At 30.3% G+C, this 23,019-nt stretch overlaps 1 protein-coding gene across 1 annotated transcript; it reads left to right on the top strand.

Moving 5' to 3' along the window:
* Nucleotides 1-15,958: 15,958 nt before the first annotated feature.
* Nucleotides 15,959-23,019, top strand: LOC102599217 (histone-lysine N-methyltransferase 2D). The gene is given in 7 exon segments (XM_015314798.1): nucleotides 15,959-16,390; nucleotides 16,479-16,585; nucleotides 17,273-18,069; nucleotides 19,235-19,367; nucleotides 22,018-22,203; nucleotides 22,205-22,602; nucleotides 22,686-23,019. Coding segments are annotated over 7 exon segments (2,046 nt in total). The 5' UTR covers nucleotides 15,959-16,086; the 3' UTR covers nucleotides 22,807-23,019.

The following is a 23,019-nucleotide window of genomic DNA, read 5'->3' as shown; positions in this document are numbered from 1 at the left end:
GGCCAACATTTGGGGAAATAATAGAATTTCTTTGATAGTGATAGTTTAACAAAATGCATTATTTGTATTTATTTTGAAAAAATACATGTTATTCACATTTTCAAATACTTTATGTTTTAAAATCACGGAAACCTGCCACTAACGGATGTAGCAAAGTGAATGAGGTTGCTCGTTCCTTAATCAGAAGTTTTGGATTCTAGTTTCGTGTATAAAAAGGTCGTTAATAGTTATTGTATGCAGTGTGAATTCGAAATAGTCGAGTTTCAATATGCAGTGGCGGAATCAGTGAATTTGAAATAGTCGAGTTTCAATAATATGAATATCGAACGTTCGATTAAAAAAATGAATAATATCAAACTTCTTTTTGTGGAGTATTGTATTAAGAGGAACCACGTCAATTTTAATTGCATTGATCCACGAAAGTTAAGTTTGATTCTAATGAGAGTGAATCATCAAATCTCAAATTCTAATTTCGCACCCAAGGGTGTAGCCAACGGTTTTTAATGAATAAGGTCAAAAATTATGAAGTTTTGGGTTTAAAATTTAATAGACATAAAAATAAATCGTAGGTGATTTATAGACTTAATAGACGAAGTTACTTGATATTTATTGTTGATAGAAGATGGTAGATATTCTGTAGAATTAGTCAGCGTGCCTGCAAGTTAATTCAGATACCACGATTATAAAAAAAATGATTTTTTTTTCTTAAATGTTTTCCATCTTGTTGTTCAAATATGTGAAAGTTTCACAACAATAAATTAACAAGACTTTACAGTTTACCGTGGGTTCTTAAACTAAATTTTTTTCCTTGCTCGGCATAAGTTTTATAAAAATTAAAGTTATAATTTTTACGACATAACTTGTGGGTTTTGAATTGGATTCATACACTACTAAAAAAATAAAAATTTAGCGACAAATAAATTTTATAACTCATCGTTAATCCTATTGAGCAACAATTTTTTGTTAGCCATAAACAAAAAAAAAATCTTTTAAAATTTTCTTTTTCCTTTTCCTTTTATTTTTATTTTAGAGTAACTTTACCACTAAACAAAGTGTCTAGCGGTCTCTTATTAAAAATAAAAACAGATATCAATAGGGATAAATGCAAGCAAGGGAGACTAGGTCTTACCTTACCAGTCCTAATGAAGTAATTAACCTCAGCTAACTAACAAGCATAAAAAAAAAAAAAAAAAAAAAAAAAAAAAAAGAGCTACAAGGAACTAGGTATTTTGTGATCACCATAGAGTATGTAAACATTCTATGATAAAATTACTAATAAGGATGCTTAAATAATAAAAAAATATGACAACCAAGAAGAAGATTGAGTTAGCAGCCTCAAACTTTCTTGTACAAATGCATGAATTAAAAAAGATTGATTGTCCATCAAAAGTAACTTGAAGTATTTTTCTCTTGTCTTTTTCTTCAAACCTATCCAACAACACTTGATAATCCATAACTTCTTTATGAATTTATTGGATTTTGTTGAACCTATCGATATTGAAATATGGTTATGTTTTGCCTATCACATTGGTAGGTACCTTGGAACAAACTCTTAGTCATTTTACCGTCTCAACTATGTTGTCTTTCATGTGTCTTATTTTTGCTATTGTTGCTTCCGCTTCTTTGTTGTCTAGGTGATATATCCTCTTCCCTAGCCATTCTATCAAAATATATGTCCAATATATTATCTTCTTTATCTTAATCAAGAGAATCCTCGCCCAAATCAATTGTATTTGACACTAAGGCCCTTGACTTATTCTTCTTTGCAATCACACATTTATGCACAAATTAAGAAAGCTTTTCGACTTAATTTGCTAATCAAAACAGGTTAAGCAGGTGGTGAAACCTGCTCCTCTATCACCAAATCATTGTCATTCTCTGTTGACCTTTCTAACTGTCCAAATTCATCAAGCGACTCCAAAGATTGTGAAGGGATTTTATGAGCCGAGGTGTTCAATGTGACTATGTGTGGTTTATTTGGTGGATTCGCTTTGAATAGCATGACATCTTGATTTTCTTGAATAATCTTAAATACTTCAGGATTAGAAATATATAATGTTGGAGCCATAATATGATCATATTATTCAGTAGCTTTCAATAAAGCATAAAAAATATTCGAACATAATAGGTCTCTTGAGGAATTACAAAATATCTTGCCTCTTCTCACTGTCCTAAAATTTTCAGTCCCATCCTTTCTACTACCTGGAGAATTATTTCAATACGATTACGAAAGGGACCGACTACTAGTTGAATTTTTGTATGCAACCAACGTCCAGAATTTTCAGCATCTTCAACATCAATTGTATTGTCCTGAATCAATTCGCGACACGTCAATCCTAACTCCTGGTGTTCCCCCGACATTTTTAATTGCATTAGACATTAAATTCAACCCAACTTGAGTGCACCTCATTAATAGCAGTTTGTTGGTTATTGCAATATCTTGTATCATTCACACTTTTTTGCTTGTGTAATATCTCTACACATTTTAAGACTTTGAGCTAACTCTTGATCATTTGAAACCTCTAAAATATATTTGTTTTCAGTAGTTGTTTGATGAACAATACTATATGTATCAACATCCATTGAGTCTGCAAGATTTTGCTCAGAAGTGGCAGCATTTGCCATGAACAAATTAGTGATGGATTTGCGAATAAATTCGTAGCTAATATCATTCTTTTATGGTGCTATATCTTAATCACCATAAGTTATGTAGGAATTAAGTGGCATAACATGTTAAGTATGTCTTTTAAGACATAACTAGTGTTATATTATAATATAAAAATATAATTTTATGTCGAGCAAAAATTGTTTGTTCGGTATCAGAGGTATTTTTGGCCACTTATTTGTTACTTCCTCTAGTCACTTTTACTTGTTTAGTATTCTAAAAAGAGATTTTTACTTTTACTTGTTATGTTTAACATATATATCAAGAAAAAATTAATATATTTTTACATTTTATCCTCAACATTAATTACTTATTTTTCAAATTTTAAAACTTATCAATTAAGATAGACATTATGATAAAATATTTATATTAATCATTATTTCTTAATAAAAATATAAAGTCTAAAATAAACAAGTAAAAATAAACGAAAAAAAGTACTTAAAGTACCAAAAGATAAAAATCAACTACTCACAAATATGAGGGAATAAATTAAACACCCCTCCATAAATTAGAAATTTGTTGGAAAGACCCCATGTGAAATTCTTAATATTTCACTTTCGCACTCCATACATTTAAAATCTTTTAATTTTGAAGTCCAACAAAATTCTTTTTTTTTTTAATTTTAAGAACTCATCTTAAATATAATTAGTACAGAAAGTTTAGAATAAACTTCAAGGATTTTAGTAGTGTGCAAACTGAATGGGTGGCATAGATCCATAGCCATTAAAACAACAAGAAAACACTAAGCCCCGTTATCAAGGAACCCTATAAATCTTTTAAATTTAGTTTAATTTTTTGTAAAATAAAAAAAACGAAGGTCTATCGCAAACAATCTTTTACTTTCCAACATAAGAATAAGGTCTACGTACACTCTAATTTCTGCTCTCTTCAGACATTCACATTATGATTTTAATGAATATGTTCTTATTATTGTCGTAAAATTAAGATAATAGTGTCATCCCCCAAATTTTAGGGTATGGTAGGTGTGCAATTTCTAAGAGACAACATTCGACATATATAATACGTATATTGTGTACACTAATATAACACATCGAGCCTGCTAAAATCCCTATTTTTTCTAGCATCCTCACACTAATATACCACTATAGTACTATACAATACATGGACTGTAAAAATACCAAATACCAAGTTATATATTTTGATGGTGTTAAGGTTTTGTTTTGAGGCGAAGCTACAATATTAGGTACGTGTTAAATGAATCAGTATGTTTTGCGTAAACTATTTAGATTAGATACCCTCCCGCCTTTTTGGTATGACTCAAACTCATAATTTTAAAATTCAAAGTGAGTTATTTTTAATATTCGAGCAACTCCCTCTTGTCGGTGGGTGACAAGTCTTTTTTTTTTGAAAAAAAACTGATCTTAGGCAATTAATTCGCCACTTTTAAGTTAGATCTGAATTTTAAGTTAAGTTCAGTGTTCATTTTTTTTATATGATAGTAGAGTAGATCCACTCATTTTCAGTGTTGTGAGTTGTGCGTGCAAGAGTGTTGAGTCCCACACCGTTCCTTTGGAAAGTAAATTTATCTCCTTATAAATTTTTTTTACCATTTTTCTCTCTTGATCTAGCTTTAAAAGTTTATTTAAGTTTAATATTCAATTCTTTTATCATAATTTTATATTAAATTTTTTATTTAATATATATAATTAAATAATTTAGTTAAATTTAATAAGCAAAATACATAATAATCCAATTTCCTATAAACTAATTTTTTTGAATTCAAAGTAAGTACATGCCGTACAAGTGGTCAAAAGTGGATTTATCCCTTTTTTTTAAACCTTTGCTAAAAAATCTATACCTGATATTTGTATTTGAGGTCCGACTAATCTCAAATTATTAGAAGATGGTATATCTAACAAAAAAAATTCTTTTTTTAAAAACTTTAACACCTCTAATTAAAGACGGAAAAATCTCAATCATTTCACCACGATTCATGTAACTTTGCTTTCAAGGGAGTTTAATGAAGCCAAAATACGGATTTATTTGTCATTTAGCCATCCGTGAAGAGAATTGGAAATTTTGGACGTTAATGGCAGTAACCAAATCTCCACGTTGCATGAGATACGCAACACGTAAATATGGAATTATTCGTTTAAAAAGGCGGTGCCATGCTGTTTAATTTCTAATAAATTAACCAATTTAAAAATTAAAATAAAAACAAATAGTATCACTTAATTGTATTTTTTTAATTTGAAGTGTATGAAAGAAAGATAAGTACATAACTGGTATTCACAAAATTAGTGGAAACGTAGCATCAAGTGCAAAAAATAAAAATAAAATCACATAATTTAAGTAAACATGTATAACCTATGAATTATTGAAAGGAGATTTTTGAGTTTTTAAAAATGGCGCTGTACATAGTTTATGGATTTATAAAATTTAGTAGTTTTTGTATAGATTTTATATTTTTATTATTAATAAATATGTGATTGTATACATATTTAATATTATATATTAATTTGAGATTATTACGGTTCATAAATTTAAATTATGAATTTGTCCTCCACTAAAAACATCGTTCTTCTCACATAACTTCATACTCTTTCTACCCAAAATTAGGAGTTAATATCTCAAATGGTCACTCAACTTTGAATAGTTCACTTAAAAAGTCACTCAACTTTGAGTTATTCACTTAGAAAGTTACTCAACTTTATTTTATAACTCAAAAGTCACTCAACTATTGGTGTTTCACTTAGAAAGTCACCCAACTATTTATATTTTACTTAGAAAGTCACTTAATCAATTTAAATAATTTTTTCATTAAATTTTGTAAAAATACAAAAATAATTAAACTATTTTAAAAAAATAAAAAAAGATGCTTATTTTAATTATTATATTGAATTTTGTTGAAATATAGTTTTTGTTTTTACCTTTTCTGGAAAAAAAAATAGTAGAAGATTGTAACTGCCAGTTTTTTTTAATTTCTTCTTATCAATTCCAACCTTTCTTTTTGATAATTTTTTAACAATTTAATTCTAGTTTTACAATTACTAAAACGGAAAAGTTTTTTTTTTTTGAAGGGGGGGAAGGGGGGTCAATTGCTGCTCTACGTTTTTTTAGAAAAAATATAATTAAATAATTGAAACGGATTAATCAGATAATTAAAATAGATATCTTATAATTTCTTTAAAATAGTTTAAGATAAAAATGAAAAAATTATTTAAATTGATTGAGTGACTTTCTAAGTGAAACATAAATAGTTGGGTGACTTTCTAAGTGAAACATCAATAGTTGAGTGACTTTTGAGTTATAAAACAAAGGTGAGTGACTTTCTAAGTAAACAACTTAAAATTGAGTGACTTTCTAAGTGAACTATTCAAAGTTGAGTGACCATATGTGATATTAACTCCCAAAATTAGTGTCATTTTAATAAAAATAACGTTCATCAATAAATTAGTCTAATAAATATAATGTGGTTTACTAAATTATCCCATTTTAATAATTGTTTCATTACTTTTCCCGTTTAAAGTTGCAGTATTTAAATACATTCAGGTATGAACATACATTATTCTCAATATTCTTCGTAAAAAGTATAAATTTCAACTTTTTAACCAAACACCTACTATAGACGATTGAACTTCTCAGTCCAAAAATATTAAATACTTTTATATTTATTTACATGAATTTAGCAAAGTAAAATTCGAACAATCATCAAATTTGAAAATAGAAAGTATTTGACATAGCTAAAAAAAATCTTGCATTCAAAGCAACAAGTATTTTCCACATGTTATTATATAGTTCAAGTTCCAAAATTTCATTGTGATCGTCCTAAGAAATGGGATGATGAACTAATCCCCATGGAATGTAAATATTATTTATTAATTCTTTTGAGTATTCATCCAGCAAAGAAATTTCAATTTGTTCTAGATATAAAATGTAATTAATTCAACTTAACTTATAGAACTAGAAAATACTATATCCTTTGTTACTTTTTAGTTGTCATGTTACGTTTTTTTAAAGTCAATTTGACTAATTTTCAAAGTTAAATTAGATTACATTAATTCGATATATATTAAACTAAAAATTAGATATTCAAAAACTATACAAAAAATACTGTAATTTTTCGCATACCAATATGATGAAAAAATACATCATCAAATGTTAGTCAAAATTCTTGTCGTTTGATTCAGTGGCAGAAAATTATATATAGTAGATGTCGAACGATAAAAGTTATTTTATACATGGTTAAAATAACTTATTAGGTATATATAGTAGATGTCGAACCCCCTCGGTGGAAAATTATATAATTTATACATGGTTAAAATAACTTTTTAGGTATATATAGTAGATGTCGAACCCCCTTCGGTTACCTCGTGTGTCTATTTTTTCAGATTTTGAACTCCCTTATTGAAAATTCTGGCTCCGCCACTGGTTTGACTTTAAAAAAGAAAACCATGACAACTAAAAAGGAACGGAGAGAGTAGAATATTACCATAAATTATGCACTAATGCATTTTTATCCTTCTTGAAACTAATTATCATATCTCTAAGATTTACGATCTAGAATTCATTGGTTAATTAATTAGACTCGTTCTACTCATCAAAAATCATTCAAAAAACATTAACCTAGAAAAGTTTTATCATTTTAAAAAAAATTATATACAATATACATCTAGGTTTATTTTATCAAAACAAATTGAGTATGAGAACATTTGGCTTTTCTTGTGAGATGTATATGCAAGTCACAAGCTTATGACCATAAATAGCTTATTTAAAATGATGATAAACAAGCAAAATTGTTGTCACTCACATTAGAAACAAGGTATACTTATTATGAAAAATCCAATCATAACTTTTTTTTCTTAATTAAAGTCATCGACTCAGGTTTCACCTTTCATTATAATGAGGTTCGACATTGACCTCTATCTTATTTTTTCATAAAAGCAAAACAGGTATATACAAACAACAAGTTGTGTACTTATCACGCAAACTAAAACAATATATTATATAAGTAACTATCTATCTTCGACATATATATCTAATTCTACGATCAAGAGATCTATCCCAATTTAAATTAATTGAATTTGAATATCAACAATCTTCAAATGAATCATTCTTGTAATAATAAATTACTTAATTAAATTATCTCAGAATTTTATATATATATATATATATATATATATATATATCTGTAATTTCTCACTTTTTAGAATGAAACTCTTAAATGTTGATTATAATAATATGTATAAGATTAAGTTAACCTAATTTGCAGGAGAAATGGAGGTTGATCCAATAAAAATACTTGGAATTAGGAAAATGGGTTCCCCCCTCGGGTTTGCCATTGAGCCGACCCACCCGGACCAAGTTGCACCTTTTACGTCCCTTTGGTTTTGAACCCAATATTAATTAATTAATATTAATAAATAAATAAATACACTTGCTTTTGTTTGAAGTTTGAACCAACAATCAAAGACTTGGTATTTAATTACAATCGTTACTCCCTCCGTCTCATTTTATATGTCACCTTTTTATTTGCACTTCCATTAAGAAATGAGGTAATTTTACCCTTATGCCCTTATTTAATATTTTCTTCAGACAACTTTATAATAAATGATAAATAAGTTAGATTTCAAAAATATAAATTCATTTGGATGACTATTTAAATTTTAGAGTTTATTTTTGGAGCCAATTTTTTTCACCAATTGATCCAAAAAAATTTAAAAATCAAGTTTTTCCCACCTCAATTTTCCTATATATTTTGTGATTTTTTTTTTTTTAATATTTTTATATATAAATTCTTAAAGCAAACATGACCACATCACAAAATTCCTTTGAACTTTTTGAAATGTCATCTTCCTCGATAAAATTTGTTGAAGCTTCAACTTTCAAGATTATTTTTGAATCTTTTTTATCTTTTATTTTAAATTTGTTTGTTGATATTTTTTTTTCAAAATCAGATTTTATAGAATAATTAGTGAATAAAGAAAGTAGTTAATTAATGAATGAAGTACTCTCCCAATTAAATTAACTACTTATAGATTTCCTAGGTTAGTCAAGTAAATACATTTTCAAGATTAATTAATTAATCTATCAAGGGTATAATGGCAAAATATGATAGTTTATGCATAAATTTTATAAAATGACATATATTATGGTCAAACTATTTTTAGAAAGTGATGACATATAAAATGGGACGGAGGGAGTATTACATTATAAATTAAGGTAAAAATTAGTACTCCCTCCATTTCAAATTAATTGAATTGTTAAGGTGTTTTTCACTCTTTAAGAAAAGAAGATTAAAACATAAACTAGGCATAACTTTTCATTTTTACCCTTATTAATTATTGTCAAATTTATGATTAAAATAACTAAATATTAATTAATCACTAATTCCAATACTAACTAATGAAGGGTAAAATTGGATGAACACTCTAAAAGTGGTCTTGAAAACTGAACAATTAAGTTAATTTGAAAAATTAAAAATATCTCAACAATTCAATTAATTTGAAATGAAGGGAGTATGTATTAGTTAACTACGATTTAGTCTTTCGAAAATAGTCCATCTAGCTATCTCTACGAGGTTATGGTAAGGTCTACATACACTTTCTATAAGGTGCATAGCCACCTTAGAATTTCCAGTTGGACACTCTTCATCGGAAAATTACGTTATATATATATGTCAAATTTTATATTTAAAAAATATATATTTAAAGTTAAACATTTTTGACAAAAGCTTGCCATCAGCGTAGTGGTAATGAATGTCCATTTGAATGAAAGATTTCTAGATTTGAATGCCAAATAGCACAATTTTTTTTTGTTTTATTTTGACTGCCACACACTTTTTTTTCACTTCGCTTTTCAACTCTTGTAAAATTGACTAATTTTCTTACTATCTTATCCTTATTCATTTTCTTATTTCCACAAATACCCTTTCTAAGAAAAACCTCAGAATTCCCTCTCCATTTCATTTTGCAATTTGTCTTTTTCCTTGTAACTATACTTTTTTTATTCCTTTCTTTTTTCTGTAAACAATTTTAAGTGTATTTTCAAGAATTGATGTCGCGTTACCTTGTCGAATTTATCTGAACAGAATATTTTAGCGATGAAGCATAGATTTATACATAAATATCCTCTTTTGCTTCGTATGATCCATGTCATTGGACCATGTGACAACAGACGTGGATGTATACTGGACTACTAATGTGAATTATTACCAACAAAAAGAATGAAATTATAATATTAATTTATTAAACACAAATATTATTATTTTAAAAAAAATTAACTAACCCCCTTACAACTTACAATTAAAAAAATGGAGTGAATTGAACTTTGGCACACGCAATCTTATATAGCTTCATTCAACAAGTTGGAAGTGCCCACTTGGAGATAATTAAACACTTTAAATATAATCATATATAATTAATCCAACTTGAAGTTTATCTTTAGAAAACAAAAACAAATAAATAAAGGAAAAAAAACAAAAATATTATTATTTTATTTTTAAAAAAAACAGCTGTGAACAAAATTATTAACGTTAATTAACTTTTTCTTCCATGTGGAAGAAATCTAGCAAAAGTTAAAAATGAACTGAACAGAAGTAACATGCAATTACTTACCTCCTGTATATTCATCACTAGTAATTATCCTTTCCCAATCATCTTTTTCAAATGACGGAGTCAGAATTTTCACTATATAACTTTAAAATATAAAAAAAAAAAAAAATTTAAATTAAAAAATTTAACATCTATTATATATTATAAACAATAATTTTAATCACATATAAATAATATATTTTCTATTGATGGAGGTTTGAATTAACCAACTTTATTTATTATTTTTTACTTACATAATTATTTCAAATAATTTACCCATAAAAAATTATATTCAGATGAAAAGAAAGCACTCACATATACTTTATTCATTAGCAAATTTATAAGCTTAAACATGAAGTACGTGAATTTGTGATTTCTCTAGAAAAATAAATATTTATGTCTATTTTTCTTAAAATGATATGATTTTATCTGGTAGCAAATAGCATCCATACAACAAAAAAACTAAATGATACACTTAATTGAATATTGATTGAATATTGAGTTATTTAAAAAAATTAAGTATTTAATTCTCATATATACTCTCTCTCTATATATATACTTACGTGTATTCCTTGGTAATTTCACCGGCTATTTCCAATCAGGCTTGTTATATCTTTATTATGTTACTAGATATTTATTATCTTCCACTTATACAATCATACTGAATCGATAACTTTATTAATTTTTTTTAAAAAAATAAAAATATCACCTAATATTTTTACCTCCGCGTAAAATCCTCCCCTCCCTCCTCCTCACACTTGTTTATGGGTATATAATTATAGTTAAAGAGATGATAAATATCTTTATGTCCATTAGACTCAAATGTAATTTGACCTTTGACCAAAAAGGCACGTGCACTGCATCTTTGACTCAAATATCTCGATGCTTCTTGGGACAAACACGCACGTGCACTTTCTGTCTTTTTGGAACAACTCAATTTTTTTTTTTAATTAACACCCCTTATAATATGCTACTTATTTAATACTTACTAATTATTAACTTTGTTAAAATTGGGTCTATTTTAATTAATTAACATAGGATAGGATCCTCTGCCAGCCTCAGTAAACAGACAGAATTTGGATTCATCACATATGTGGTGGTCCCATTTTTATTCACGACAATAATAATAAATTCAGTATAATTATATAAGTGAAATTTGATGATAATAGGATACACATATCTTACTATTTTTATGGGATAGAAAAAATATTTCCCAAGCATGATTGTTATTGGAATAATATAACAATAAAATAGTAATACAAACAAGAGATAATAATACATATTGAAGAATTAAAGATTTACACACGTTCATATAAAAAATAATCTTTAGTGGCAATTTATTAATGGAAATAGATTAATTGCTGCTAAATATATATTTTTAGTGGCAAATAACACTCTTTATAAATGTCTCCAAAAATAATAGAGACATTGAAATTAAAGACAATTAACTAATGTATGTAAAGACTTTAATATTTTTTATTAATGTGTATATTTATTACCGTTAAAAACTGTGTTTATTGTACTGACAACTATTAAAGTGGTCCAACTTTTATTGAAGGCATAGGAATTTTATAGATTTTCGATCAATTATTGGTATTAAGATTTATGGACAACATAAGATTTTGTTTGGTTCTATAAAATGAACATGAAATCTTCAATTGTACCTAATTGCATTTTTTTTAAAAATGAAGTAGAATAGGTCAATATTTTAAAAATACCACATCCAATAAGCGCAATTCCTAGAGAATAATATAATATTTTAAAAATACTACATCTAATAATCGAAGTTATTATGGAGTTTGAAATTTCATAGGTGAAACTCCATAAGTTTTTACTGTGAAATTTATAGTAATAATTCTTTTAATTATAGTGCAAACAATGATCAATAAACGCTATTTTTTTCTACCTTTTGTGTCATAATGCAATACTGGGCCGAATATACTGCTCGCAAAATGGACTTTCAACTTTTATTTGGGCTTAAACAATAGTTTCGTGTCTTGTATTCGATGTTAGGCCCATTTAATCTTGTAATGCTATAAATGGTTTGGAACAACAGTAATCTAATGGGTTATTTACACATTTGCGCTTCATAACAAATAACTTTTTCGTGGGGTATAAGTTTATATATTCGTATCTTAATATCCTATAAGTTATGCTTGGGCAAGACTTAAGTTTCTAAAGAACTTATGCTTCACTAAGCATAACGCATAAGATTGATTACTAAATGTTAAAAATTAAAGATCAGTCCATATAAATGGTTGGCCAATCTTTCTTACTTTTAAAAGGAAAATTATCCAAATCAGATAAACTTATATAGAAAATCTTATTAGTTCAGTTGGTTGACTATTTAAAATTTTACTTTGTTGGTCAGAGTTCGTTTTTCCACTTTGTGATCTTATTCCCTGTTTCCCTTTCCCTATCCCCAATTATATATTAAAAATAAATAAATATATACACTATATAATAGTTTTGATAAATTACCAAATAATTGTCTAGATATGGAAAATTCTTGGTAGGTAGTGTATCTCCCGAATGGGGTTCTATCCGGCACAAATATGAAATAGTCATACTTCAATATAGGTATCAGACATCGAGTGAAAAAAATAAAAAAGATATTATCGAACAACTACATTTTAAATTTTATAGCAAATACTCAATATACTTGTGTACCCTTATTTCAAGTCATATTTTATATTCTGTATTTATTAGTTTAACAACCATTTTTTCCGCCACAGTCTTGTGAATTAGAGAGATCTTTGATTTGTTTGTGGGTATTGCAATGTATTCATCTAATGTGATTTATGCCATACAAAAATGTTCAAAATTTTGTTGATTGAATTTTCGATTGTAGATATGGAATCGAAGCTTGCTTTGGTTTATTTACCTATTTTGAATTTCTTCTGAAGTTGTTCCCATCAATGTATCTCTAAATGACATTGTAAAATGTATCGTTCCTCGTGAATGTATCTTCTATAGGTAATCGTTTTCTTTCAAATATATGTTGATATTGTTTTTACTATCAATAAAGTGATATTCAAGTGATTCTTTTGGTGATGAATATAATTAGATTGAGATGATTTTTGGTTATGATATAAATGTATTTCATAGCATATAAGTATGATATACTTAAATATGGTGACATACACAAGTGTGTGTTATACGTATGTATCAGACATCGAGTGGAAAAAAAAGAAGATATTACCAGACAACTATATTTTAATTTTTCTAGCAAATACTCAATATACTTGTGTACCCTTATTTCAAGTCACATTTTATATTCTGTATTTATCAGTTTAACAACCATTTTTTTCACCATTGTCTTGTCAATTAGAGAGATCTTTGATTTGTTTGTGGGTATTGCAATGTATTCATCTAATGTGATTTATGTCATACAAAAAATGTTCAAAATTTTGTTGATTGAATTTACGATTGTAGATATGGAATCGAAGCTTGCTCGAGAGGAAAATAAAAAAAGATATTACCAAACAACTACATTTTGAATTTTCTAGCAAATACTCAATATACTTGTGTACCCTTATTTCAAGTCACATTTTATATTCTGTATTTATCAGTTTAACAACCATTTTTTTCACCATTGTCTTGTCAATTAGAGAGATCTTTGATTTGTTTGTGGGTATTGCAATGTATTCATCTAATGTGATTTATGTCATACAAAAAAGTTCAAAATTTTGTGATTGAGTTTACGATTGTAGATATGGAATCGAAGCTTGCTATGATTTATTTACCTGTTTTGAATTTCTTGTGAAGTTGTTTCTATCAATGTATCTCTTAATGACATTGTAAAATGTATCGTTCCTCATGATTGTATCCTCTATAGGTAATCGCTTTCTTTCAAATATATGTTGATATTGTTTTTCCTATCAAATAAAGTATAAAGTGATATTCAAGTGGTTTTTTTGGTGATGAATATAATTAGATTAAGATGATTTTTGGTTATGATATAAATGTATTTTATAGCATACAAGTATGATACACTTAAATATGGTGACTTACACAAGTGTGTGTTATGTATATATTGGACATCGAGAGGAAAATAAAAAAAGATATTACCAAACAACTACATTTTGAATTTTCTAGCAAATACTCAATATACTTGTGTACCCTTATTTCAAGTCACATTTTATATTCTGTATTTATCAGTTTAACAATTATTTTTTCCGCCATTGTCTTGTGAATTAGAGAGATCTTTGATTTGTTTGTGGGTATTTCAATGTATTCATCTAATGTGATTTATGTCATACAAAAAATGTTCAAAATTTTGTTGATTGAATTTACGATTGTAGATATGGAATCGAAGCTTGCTTTGGTGTATTTACCTGTTTGAATTTCTTGTGAAGTTGTTACCATCAATGTATCTCTAAATGACATTGTAAAATGTATCGTTCCTCGTGAATATATCTTCTATAGGTAATCGTTTTCTTTCAAATATATGTTGATATTGTTTTTACTATCAAATTAAGTGATATTCAAGTTGATTGTTTTGGTGATGAATATTATTATATTGAGACAATTTTTGGTTATGTTATAAATGTATTTCATAGCATACAAATATGATACACTTAAATATGGTGGCATACACAAGTGTGTGTTATATGTATGTAAAATATAAAGTGTATATTGTATGCATTCCCATTATATGTGTGGTGTTTTGGGGGTGTATTGAAGTGTATTATATATGCTAATACAGCTCATACATAGCGTGTGTATAATATATCTTGTTTGAGTGTGAGTCTAGTATATCTAATAAAATTGTATATGTATTGAAGTGTAGTATATGTGCTAATACAGCTCATACATAGCATGTGTATGATATATCTTGTTTGAGTGCGAGTTCAGTATATCTAATAAAATTATATGTGTATTGAAGTGTATTATATGTGCTAATACAACTCATACATAGCGTGTGTATAATATATCTTGTTTGAGTGCGGATCTAGTATATCTAATAAAATTGTATATGTATTGAAGTGTAGTATATGTGCTAATACAGCTCATACATAGCGTGTGTATAATATATCTTGTTTGAGTGCGGATCTAGTATATCTAATAAAATTGTATGTGTTCAATTAGATTTAGCGACAATTAGAATGTATCCAACAAATACAAAATGAATATATATAATAGATACAACAAATCCAAACGAACAAATACAAAACGAGCATATACAACTCCAAGATAATAGCTTTTGAATCACAATTAGACACAATATAGCTACATCTGATAATTATGCTCTAAACTATAGATTTTTATGAAATTTCTTCTTTTAAAAAGTGTATTTTAGAAGAATATTTCTTGAGAAGGCTTACAACAACTTCATCAGACTTGCAATCAAGCAAATAACTTACAAGTAACTCAAAATAGACATATTGCAAACAACTCAAACAAACCTACTTAAAAAGCCTATCTCAATTTTTCCAGACTTGCAATCAAATAACTTACAAATAACTTAAACAATAGATTGTAAATAACTCAACCAATCAAATTGCAAGCAACTTCTAAATAATCTTGCAACTATTTCCTAAAAAGCCTTGCAATAACTTATTTTCTTCTATTAACAAAACAACTAATTCAATTCATTAATTTATATATCAATTCAAAATTAAATAATTTAACATTCTCATATTATTTATAAAAACTAAACTAATGTATAAGATTATGTCACCTAAACTATACTCTAATAACTCTTAAAAAATCAAAATAATAACACCTTCCTATATTTCGACAATGTACATAATGAGCTTCTTTGACCATTTTCTCCTCTCCTTTTTCACATTCTAAACCAAAAAACCCGACAACAAAACCCACCCGGCCCGATCACCATCGAAACCGTAACTGAGAAACCGAAAAATGGCGTTGCTCGGCGACGACGGCCGAGGTTACGAGCTAGCTCTGAAACTGGAGAGTCACGGCGTATGGCGTTCATGGCTCGGCGATTCACTGTATACCAATTTCATTCCTCTTCTTTCTTCTCCTTCTACTTGGGATTCTTTCATGAGAACAGACGATGCAAAAACTAGGGTTCAGATTCACCTACAGCTTCGTGTTCGTGCTCTCCTGTTTGATAAAGCATCTGTTTCTCTTTTCCTCCGATCCGATAAACCGCCGACGTCAATTCATACTGCTTCTATAATTTCGAAGCTCAATCCAAATTGTACGCACTTTCATAAGCATTTGAATTGCATTGTGTGTTTTAATTATTATTTTTTGAGTTTTGTAGGTTAATTGTTTTGCAATTGCAGATTTGCAATTACATGGTGATGATGTGTATTTTACACTTGACAATTGTTCGCAAGATGAGGCTCAACAGCGTGAAGGTGTTTCTGGTACAAGCACTGTGTTATCTAAGGTAAAAAATACTTGTTTTCTTGTGAATTTATTAACTTTAGTAGGTATTGTTCATACAACAACAACAACAATCACATATCTAGCCTGGGGAGGGTAGAGTGCCGTAGACGTTACTCCTACCTTAGAGGTAGAGAGGTTATTTCTGATTGACCTTTGGCTCAAGGGAAAAATAGTTCAAACCAGTCCATAATAGGAAGTATGTGAAATAGAATAGATAGTAACAAAAACAACAAATACTAACAGAACAGTAGCTACAATAGGAAGTTAGTGGTCATATTAGTTTATTAGATGCTGAAAGAACTATGTAAAGCACGATACGTGGGGGTATGAAACCGCAGCTGGAACAGGATTACTTTTTCTGAAGTTGATGACTTACTGTTAGTATGAATGGTGACTGGAGAATTTTCAATCAGAGAAATTAATAGTTTTTTGACTCATGAAGGAAGGGAGACAGGAAAAGGGTGGTCCTATTGTTGTTAGTTGTTACATGTATCACCTCTCTCTTAAGTCTTAAAAGCTCGCTAGAAGGCGGAGTGTAGATAAATGTTTCATTTTGTATGGTTGGTGTGGGAGAAAATAGGGTGTAGCCGTGGAGATGGCTATTGATCTAAAATCCATGATTTTGTTTGGTTGCTTTTTCTGATTTTGTTAATATTTAGCATGACTCACATTCCTTACATTTTTTCAGGTCCAATCTAAGTCAAATTTTGGTGCTGGATCAAGATATAGCGAGTCAGAAGCTGATGCAATGTCTCAGAGGTTGAAGCTTGATGATTTACCTGAAACATGGTATAACCAGTTCTTTGAAAAATACAAAGCAAGTAAATCATATAGGCTACAGTTTGGTGACAGTGAAACAGAAAAGCGAACACCTGAACAGATGTCCTTTTATCGTAAAGTTGTTGAGAATCACAAGAGACGGCGTGTAGCTTTTAAAGTAGATCAGAACATTGGTTTTGGCATGTTGGATGATGGATCAAACCTGCAATCAAACTCAATTTTAGATAACGACAACCCATTTTTTCCTGAAACAATATCTGCCATGAATTGTGTTCCTGATAGTGCAGTCCTGCGGACAAGTCAATTGAAAGAGAACCAGAAAGTGGAGTTTAACGGGGTTCTAGATACTTTACCCCAAATAATGACCAAGAGTCCTATTATGATTGAGAGGCTTGGTATTAGACCAGAGTACCTTAGCATGGATCAAGGCAGCAATCAAAATCTTGGAAAGAATGGTGCAGAGAGGAGTAAGAAATGTCTAGGTGAAATGCAAGCACTAAAGTTATCACAAAAGGTGATGGCACGATTGCTGGGAAATGTGGGTTTTGAAGGCTCATCTGAAGTTCCACTAGATGTCTTGACTAAATTCATGAGTTGCCATATTCGTAAATTAGGTTCTACCTTAAAACTCCTTTCTGATAGCTACAGAAAGCAGTGTTCAGCTATGGAACTTCTCAAGATGTTTCTCCATACAGATGGACATAGGTTGGTGTGCACTTCTTCATATGATATTTTCAAATGTTTGATATATTCCTCTTCACTTTGCTATAATCTCTGTTTATGATATTTTCAAATGTTTGATTTGTTCCTTTTCACTGTGTTATATTCTCTATTTTTTTTCATGAAGTATGAAAAATTGGGTTTTGTCATACTACAATGCAAGGTTTAACCTCTTAAAAGAATTGGGCTTCAAGTATTAAGGCAAGAAAATCAGGCCTAATTGCGGTAACATATTTGCCAAAGAACATAAAAAATAATGTTGCCTTTTCTTTTAAAAACAACGTTCCTGCTGATTAAACAATAAAAAAACTTTCCTGGCGATTAGCTGTGCACTTTCATGCACATTTTATGCTCTTTAGATTATGTATTTCTCATGAAGCTGTTGCTTGTTGAAGTATGTGAAATCCGCAATGTTTAAGATATCAGAGCAACATCTATTCAGTGATCTTCATAGTTAGGTGAAAGTTGTAATTGTTCTAATAACTTATTCATTGTGGTTTCTGTACAAAAGTTTGCCAAGATGGGAAGAATTTCAATGTAGGCTTTACCCACCTCAATTGGGAATTGCTGGTGTTAGAATTATTGCTTAAACTCATCCTCGACTCTTAGGGGTTGTGTCTGCATTTGATGTCTGTTGCAAATCCAATCATATACATTATGAAAGTATGGTCTCAGTAGTTGACTCTTTCTTCCTCTGTGAAAATGTTAAAGCTCATCCCTTTCCAGGAGACTCTTCTGTGTTTTGTCCGACGTTCGTTTCTGCCGTTCCGTTGTGCTTTATAGTATGAGACCTGAATATGCTTTGGATGAGTTTGGAGCTGATACATGAATCTCTTGTTATTGAACTTAGCTAAAACGGATGCAATCTATTGAGTTGTTTCATGGATTTTCCTTTTTTGCTCCGTCATTCTAGGAAGTTTTCGTCCATGTGAATGACACAATAGTCATACCAATTATACCCTTATATCTCACAAAATAGACTGTAAAAACGATGACTTTTGGAAGTTTTGATTTCTCTGCATCTCCCTATATACTTATACATAAATAACTGATAATGTTGATACTCTCTCTCTATTGCCTTATAAAAGAACAATAGTTTATTTCTCCCCTATCCCTTTCAGTATCTAACCCATTTTCCTTGTTTTGGCAGTAATCTTGCGATGTTATCTGCACTTGTGAAGGATAATACTAGGAATGTTGTGCAACAAACTCAGCAACAAGTACATGGATTCCAACAACAGTTGCAACCTCAGCATGCATCTGCCATTCGACAGTCACAGCAGGTACGTCGATTTGTTGTCAGTGGTATCCATCAAGTCATATTGATGTTGTCATTCTTGCTATTATGCGGTTCACTTCTGCAAATTGGTTTGCATGTACAATTTTGTATTGGTTAGTGAAAAGCTTTTTCAGGAGATCAATCTTTGCAGTGAGATGCATTATTTCTAATTTTTTTTTTCTTTTATATGTGGAATTATCATACTGGACAAAATAAGTAGAAAGACTGAAGAAGATGTGCTGAGCCATTTGAATTTTAGGGGTTATTTAGTAGTCAGTACGTGTGACTACATGCGATTGGACTGGGTAGGATATCTCCTTCCACTAGATTGGATTGTATGGAAGGATTATATTTGAGATTATTACTCCTGTCCTATGTTTGGTTGCAGCACTACTTTAGGGATATCTTGTCCCTGGGCTTTAGTGGTGGTAAGACCACAATTGTGTGGGTTAGGCACATCTCAAAGGCTCGAACCTTGTCGCAAACAAAAGCCTGGTATTTAAGTGGAGAAGGGTAGAGGGACGAGCCAATTATCCACCAAGTTCTGAACCATTTGCCATCGGCTCTCGGGGACATCTCGATTATCAAAATTAATTTAGCGATATTTCATCAGTAGTCCCATCTAGTGATTAATATGATGCTGGGATTAAATTTTAAGTTCCAAAAATACTCTTGGAACAAATTTTACTATTTCTTTTCTCATAATTCACTTTCCATCTCAGGGATCCAATTCCATATATTGAATAGGAAAGCATCACCAATAAAAAAAAACTTCCACTTATATTTGACAAACTATAAGAAAAAAATTGATGCACTACAAAATAAAGAATACAAATGAACTATTAAGAAACTGTCATAAAAACTTTGGAAAATTTGAAGTAAATAGAGTTTTAACATAATGCAAAAAGTAAAAAATATCTAGTGAAACAAGAAATTACATGATATGAAGTGTATGAAAACTAGTTGCAAAAGTCCCTTCTAAAAATAAAAAAAACTAGTTGCAAAAAAGTTGTGCTTGAATTTTCCCAAGAAAACAAAGGAAATTGTAGAAGAGCAAGTGGGTGCTGAAGTTGTGGGCGGATGGGTTACATCTTGTAGCTGATGTTGGAGGAGAAAGGGTTGGGGGTGGTAAGGCAAAGGTTGAACGGTAGGTGATTTGCAATGTTAGAAGAGGGAGGAGATTTTGGGGGCTGATGGAGAGGTGTAGTGAGTGAACAGGAAAAGAGGATTAGGACCGGAAGAGACACGGGGAAAGAAGTTTTTGCTCGAAGCCTTTTGCATGTTAGGGGCATAAGTGTCTTGTTACATCATCATCAACTGGTATTTTTGTAACTAGGGTGGTAAATCAAAGTATTACGATAAAAGGGAATACGACAATGGGGTAAACATGTTAATTAATACGGGGAGCACTACAGAGCATCCATGGAAAAGAAGCATAACACAATGAAATAATACGGTAACCTATGTTGCTCGGACTTTTCTAAAATATTGATAGGTACGTGTTGGATACTATAGAAATAGTGCATGTTTGGAGGATTTGACATGGGTGTGACAACATTTTTGAAGAGTCCGAGCAACATAGGCGATAACTGAAATTACAATACATGTATGCAACTAATACTACTACAGACACAAAGCTCCCACCAAGCCTAAATCCACCGAGAAGCGAGTCAAAGTTCAACTACCTACTAACCTTCTACTCTAATTTGTGACCTCCAAGCCCTCCTATCATGTCCTCGGTAAGCTAAAGCTTCCATGTCTTGTGTAGTCACCTCTCCCCAATAGTACTTCGGCCTACCTCTCCACTATATCCAATCTCTCGCACCTCCTTACTATGTCCAAACCATCTCAGTCTCGCTTCCCTCGTCTAGCCCACCACTGAAGCTATTCCGTCCTTGTTGGTCTAACCACAACTCCGTAGAGCTTACATTTAAGTTTATGTGGTAACTTGTTATCACATAAGACTTCGAAAGCGAGCCTCTATTTCATCCACCCCGCACCAAAATACTAAAGTAAATTTATATGTACATATATAGTTGGAACTCATCCACTTTCTTTTTGTTTTTGTTTAAGCACTACTAGTTTATAGGATAAACCAAAGTAAATAAATAATGGTACAATCAACTATTATGAAATGAAATTTTAAACGATGTTACCAGTTTCAAAAAATTGAAACAAAATTTTAAATGATTATTTATAGACAAAAAACTTGATGTAAAGTAGAACTTCAAGTGTTAAGATTGAGGTTTTTCTGGTTCAAGGTTGGGCATCATCATGGTTCCATTTGGGATTCTGATTCGTGAGGGGTTATGGGAATAATCCGAGTAAACCCATCCTCAAAATCACTCGAGCCCAAATCCATTAAAACTTGGCGGATTACATGGGTTTTGGTTGGTTTTGCCACCCCTATTTGTAACAATCCATCCTCCCTTCCCCAAGGACAAGATAGTAGCTTTGATAAATCTATCTGGAGGCCTAATGCTGAGTTGTACAAATCCGGGATAAGAGTTGTACAAAATGCGGGATTATTTACCTTGACCTTTATTCCATATTCAAAATTTACTTGATAATAACCAGTTAACTTTCTCAAAAAAAATTTACTTGATAATATTCTGGCTTTTTATTAGATAGTCTACAATTACATCTTGGGTTAGGTGCAGATATTAAGAATGCATCCTCAGATGCAGCAGATGATCAATTCTCAAAATCTGACTCCTCAGCAACAGCAGCAGCTGATCAGTTCCCAAAATCTGACTCCTCAGCAACAGCAGCAGTTGATCAATTCCCAAAATCTGACTCCTCAGCAACAGCAGCAGCTGATCAGTTCCCAAAATCTGACTTATCAATTCCCAAAATGTGACTCCTCAGCAACAGCAGCAGCTGATCAATTCCCAAAATCTGACTCCTCAGCAACAGCAGCAGTTGATCAATTCCCAAAATTTGACTCCTCAGCAACAGCAGCATCTGGAGAGATTGCGAAGGCGCCAGCAGTTAACACCTCGTCCTGGTATGAGTATGAACATGAACATCGACAAGGACAGGCCCTTAGTCGAAGTCAAGCTTGAACATCCAACTGATTTTCCAATGGACAACAATGCCTTTAATGCAATGACTGCGAGACAGCCGCAGATGCAGCAGTTCCGTCAGCAGCAAATTGCAGCTATGTCATCTACCTATGCTCAAAACACAAATCAGTTTAGGCCAATGTCTTCTCTTCAAATTCCTCAAGTGCAGTCACCGTAAGTAATATTATATACAATAGAAGTTGTAGGCGTCTAACTACATCATATGATGTATTATCATACTCCATTTTTTTTTACAGGAATATGGGAATGGCCAGGGCTCCCCCCGTAAAAGTCGAAGGATTCCAGGAATTGATGGGTGGAGATTCAACAATGAAGCATGATTCCGAAGAAAATAAGTTAATGTCTCCTCAAAAATAGTATTGTACCAATGGCTAGTAAGTATTGAATTAGCAGTAGATGGGTTCATAACAAAGCTGTTTTCTTGTCACTCTTGTGAACTGCTTTTTTACATTGTTTAGCTAAATTATTTATACACAGAATGATTGCTGAAAGAAAATTTAAGTAGGCATTGTACATTTTTTCATCGGGATGGCTGCTGCGATCAGGTGTGTACCATATTCCATTGTCATT

Source organism: Solanum tuberosum, unplaced genomic scaffold (genome assembly GCF_000226075.1).
Source record: "Solanum tuberosum cultivar DM 1-3 516 R44 unplaced genomic scaffold, SolTub_3.0 scf00323, whole genome shotgun sequence".
Taxonomy (NCBI): Eukaryota; Viridiplantae; Streptophyta; class Magnoliopsida; order Solanales; family Solanaceae; genus Solanum; species Solanum tuberosum.
The sequence above is the reverse complement of the archived record's forward strand: the minus strand, read 5'-3'. Positions and strand labels throughout refer to the sequence as shown.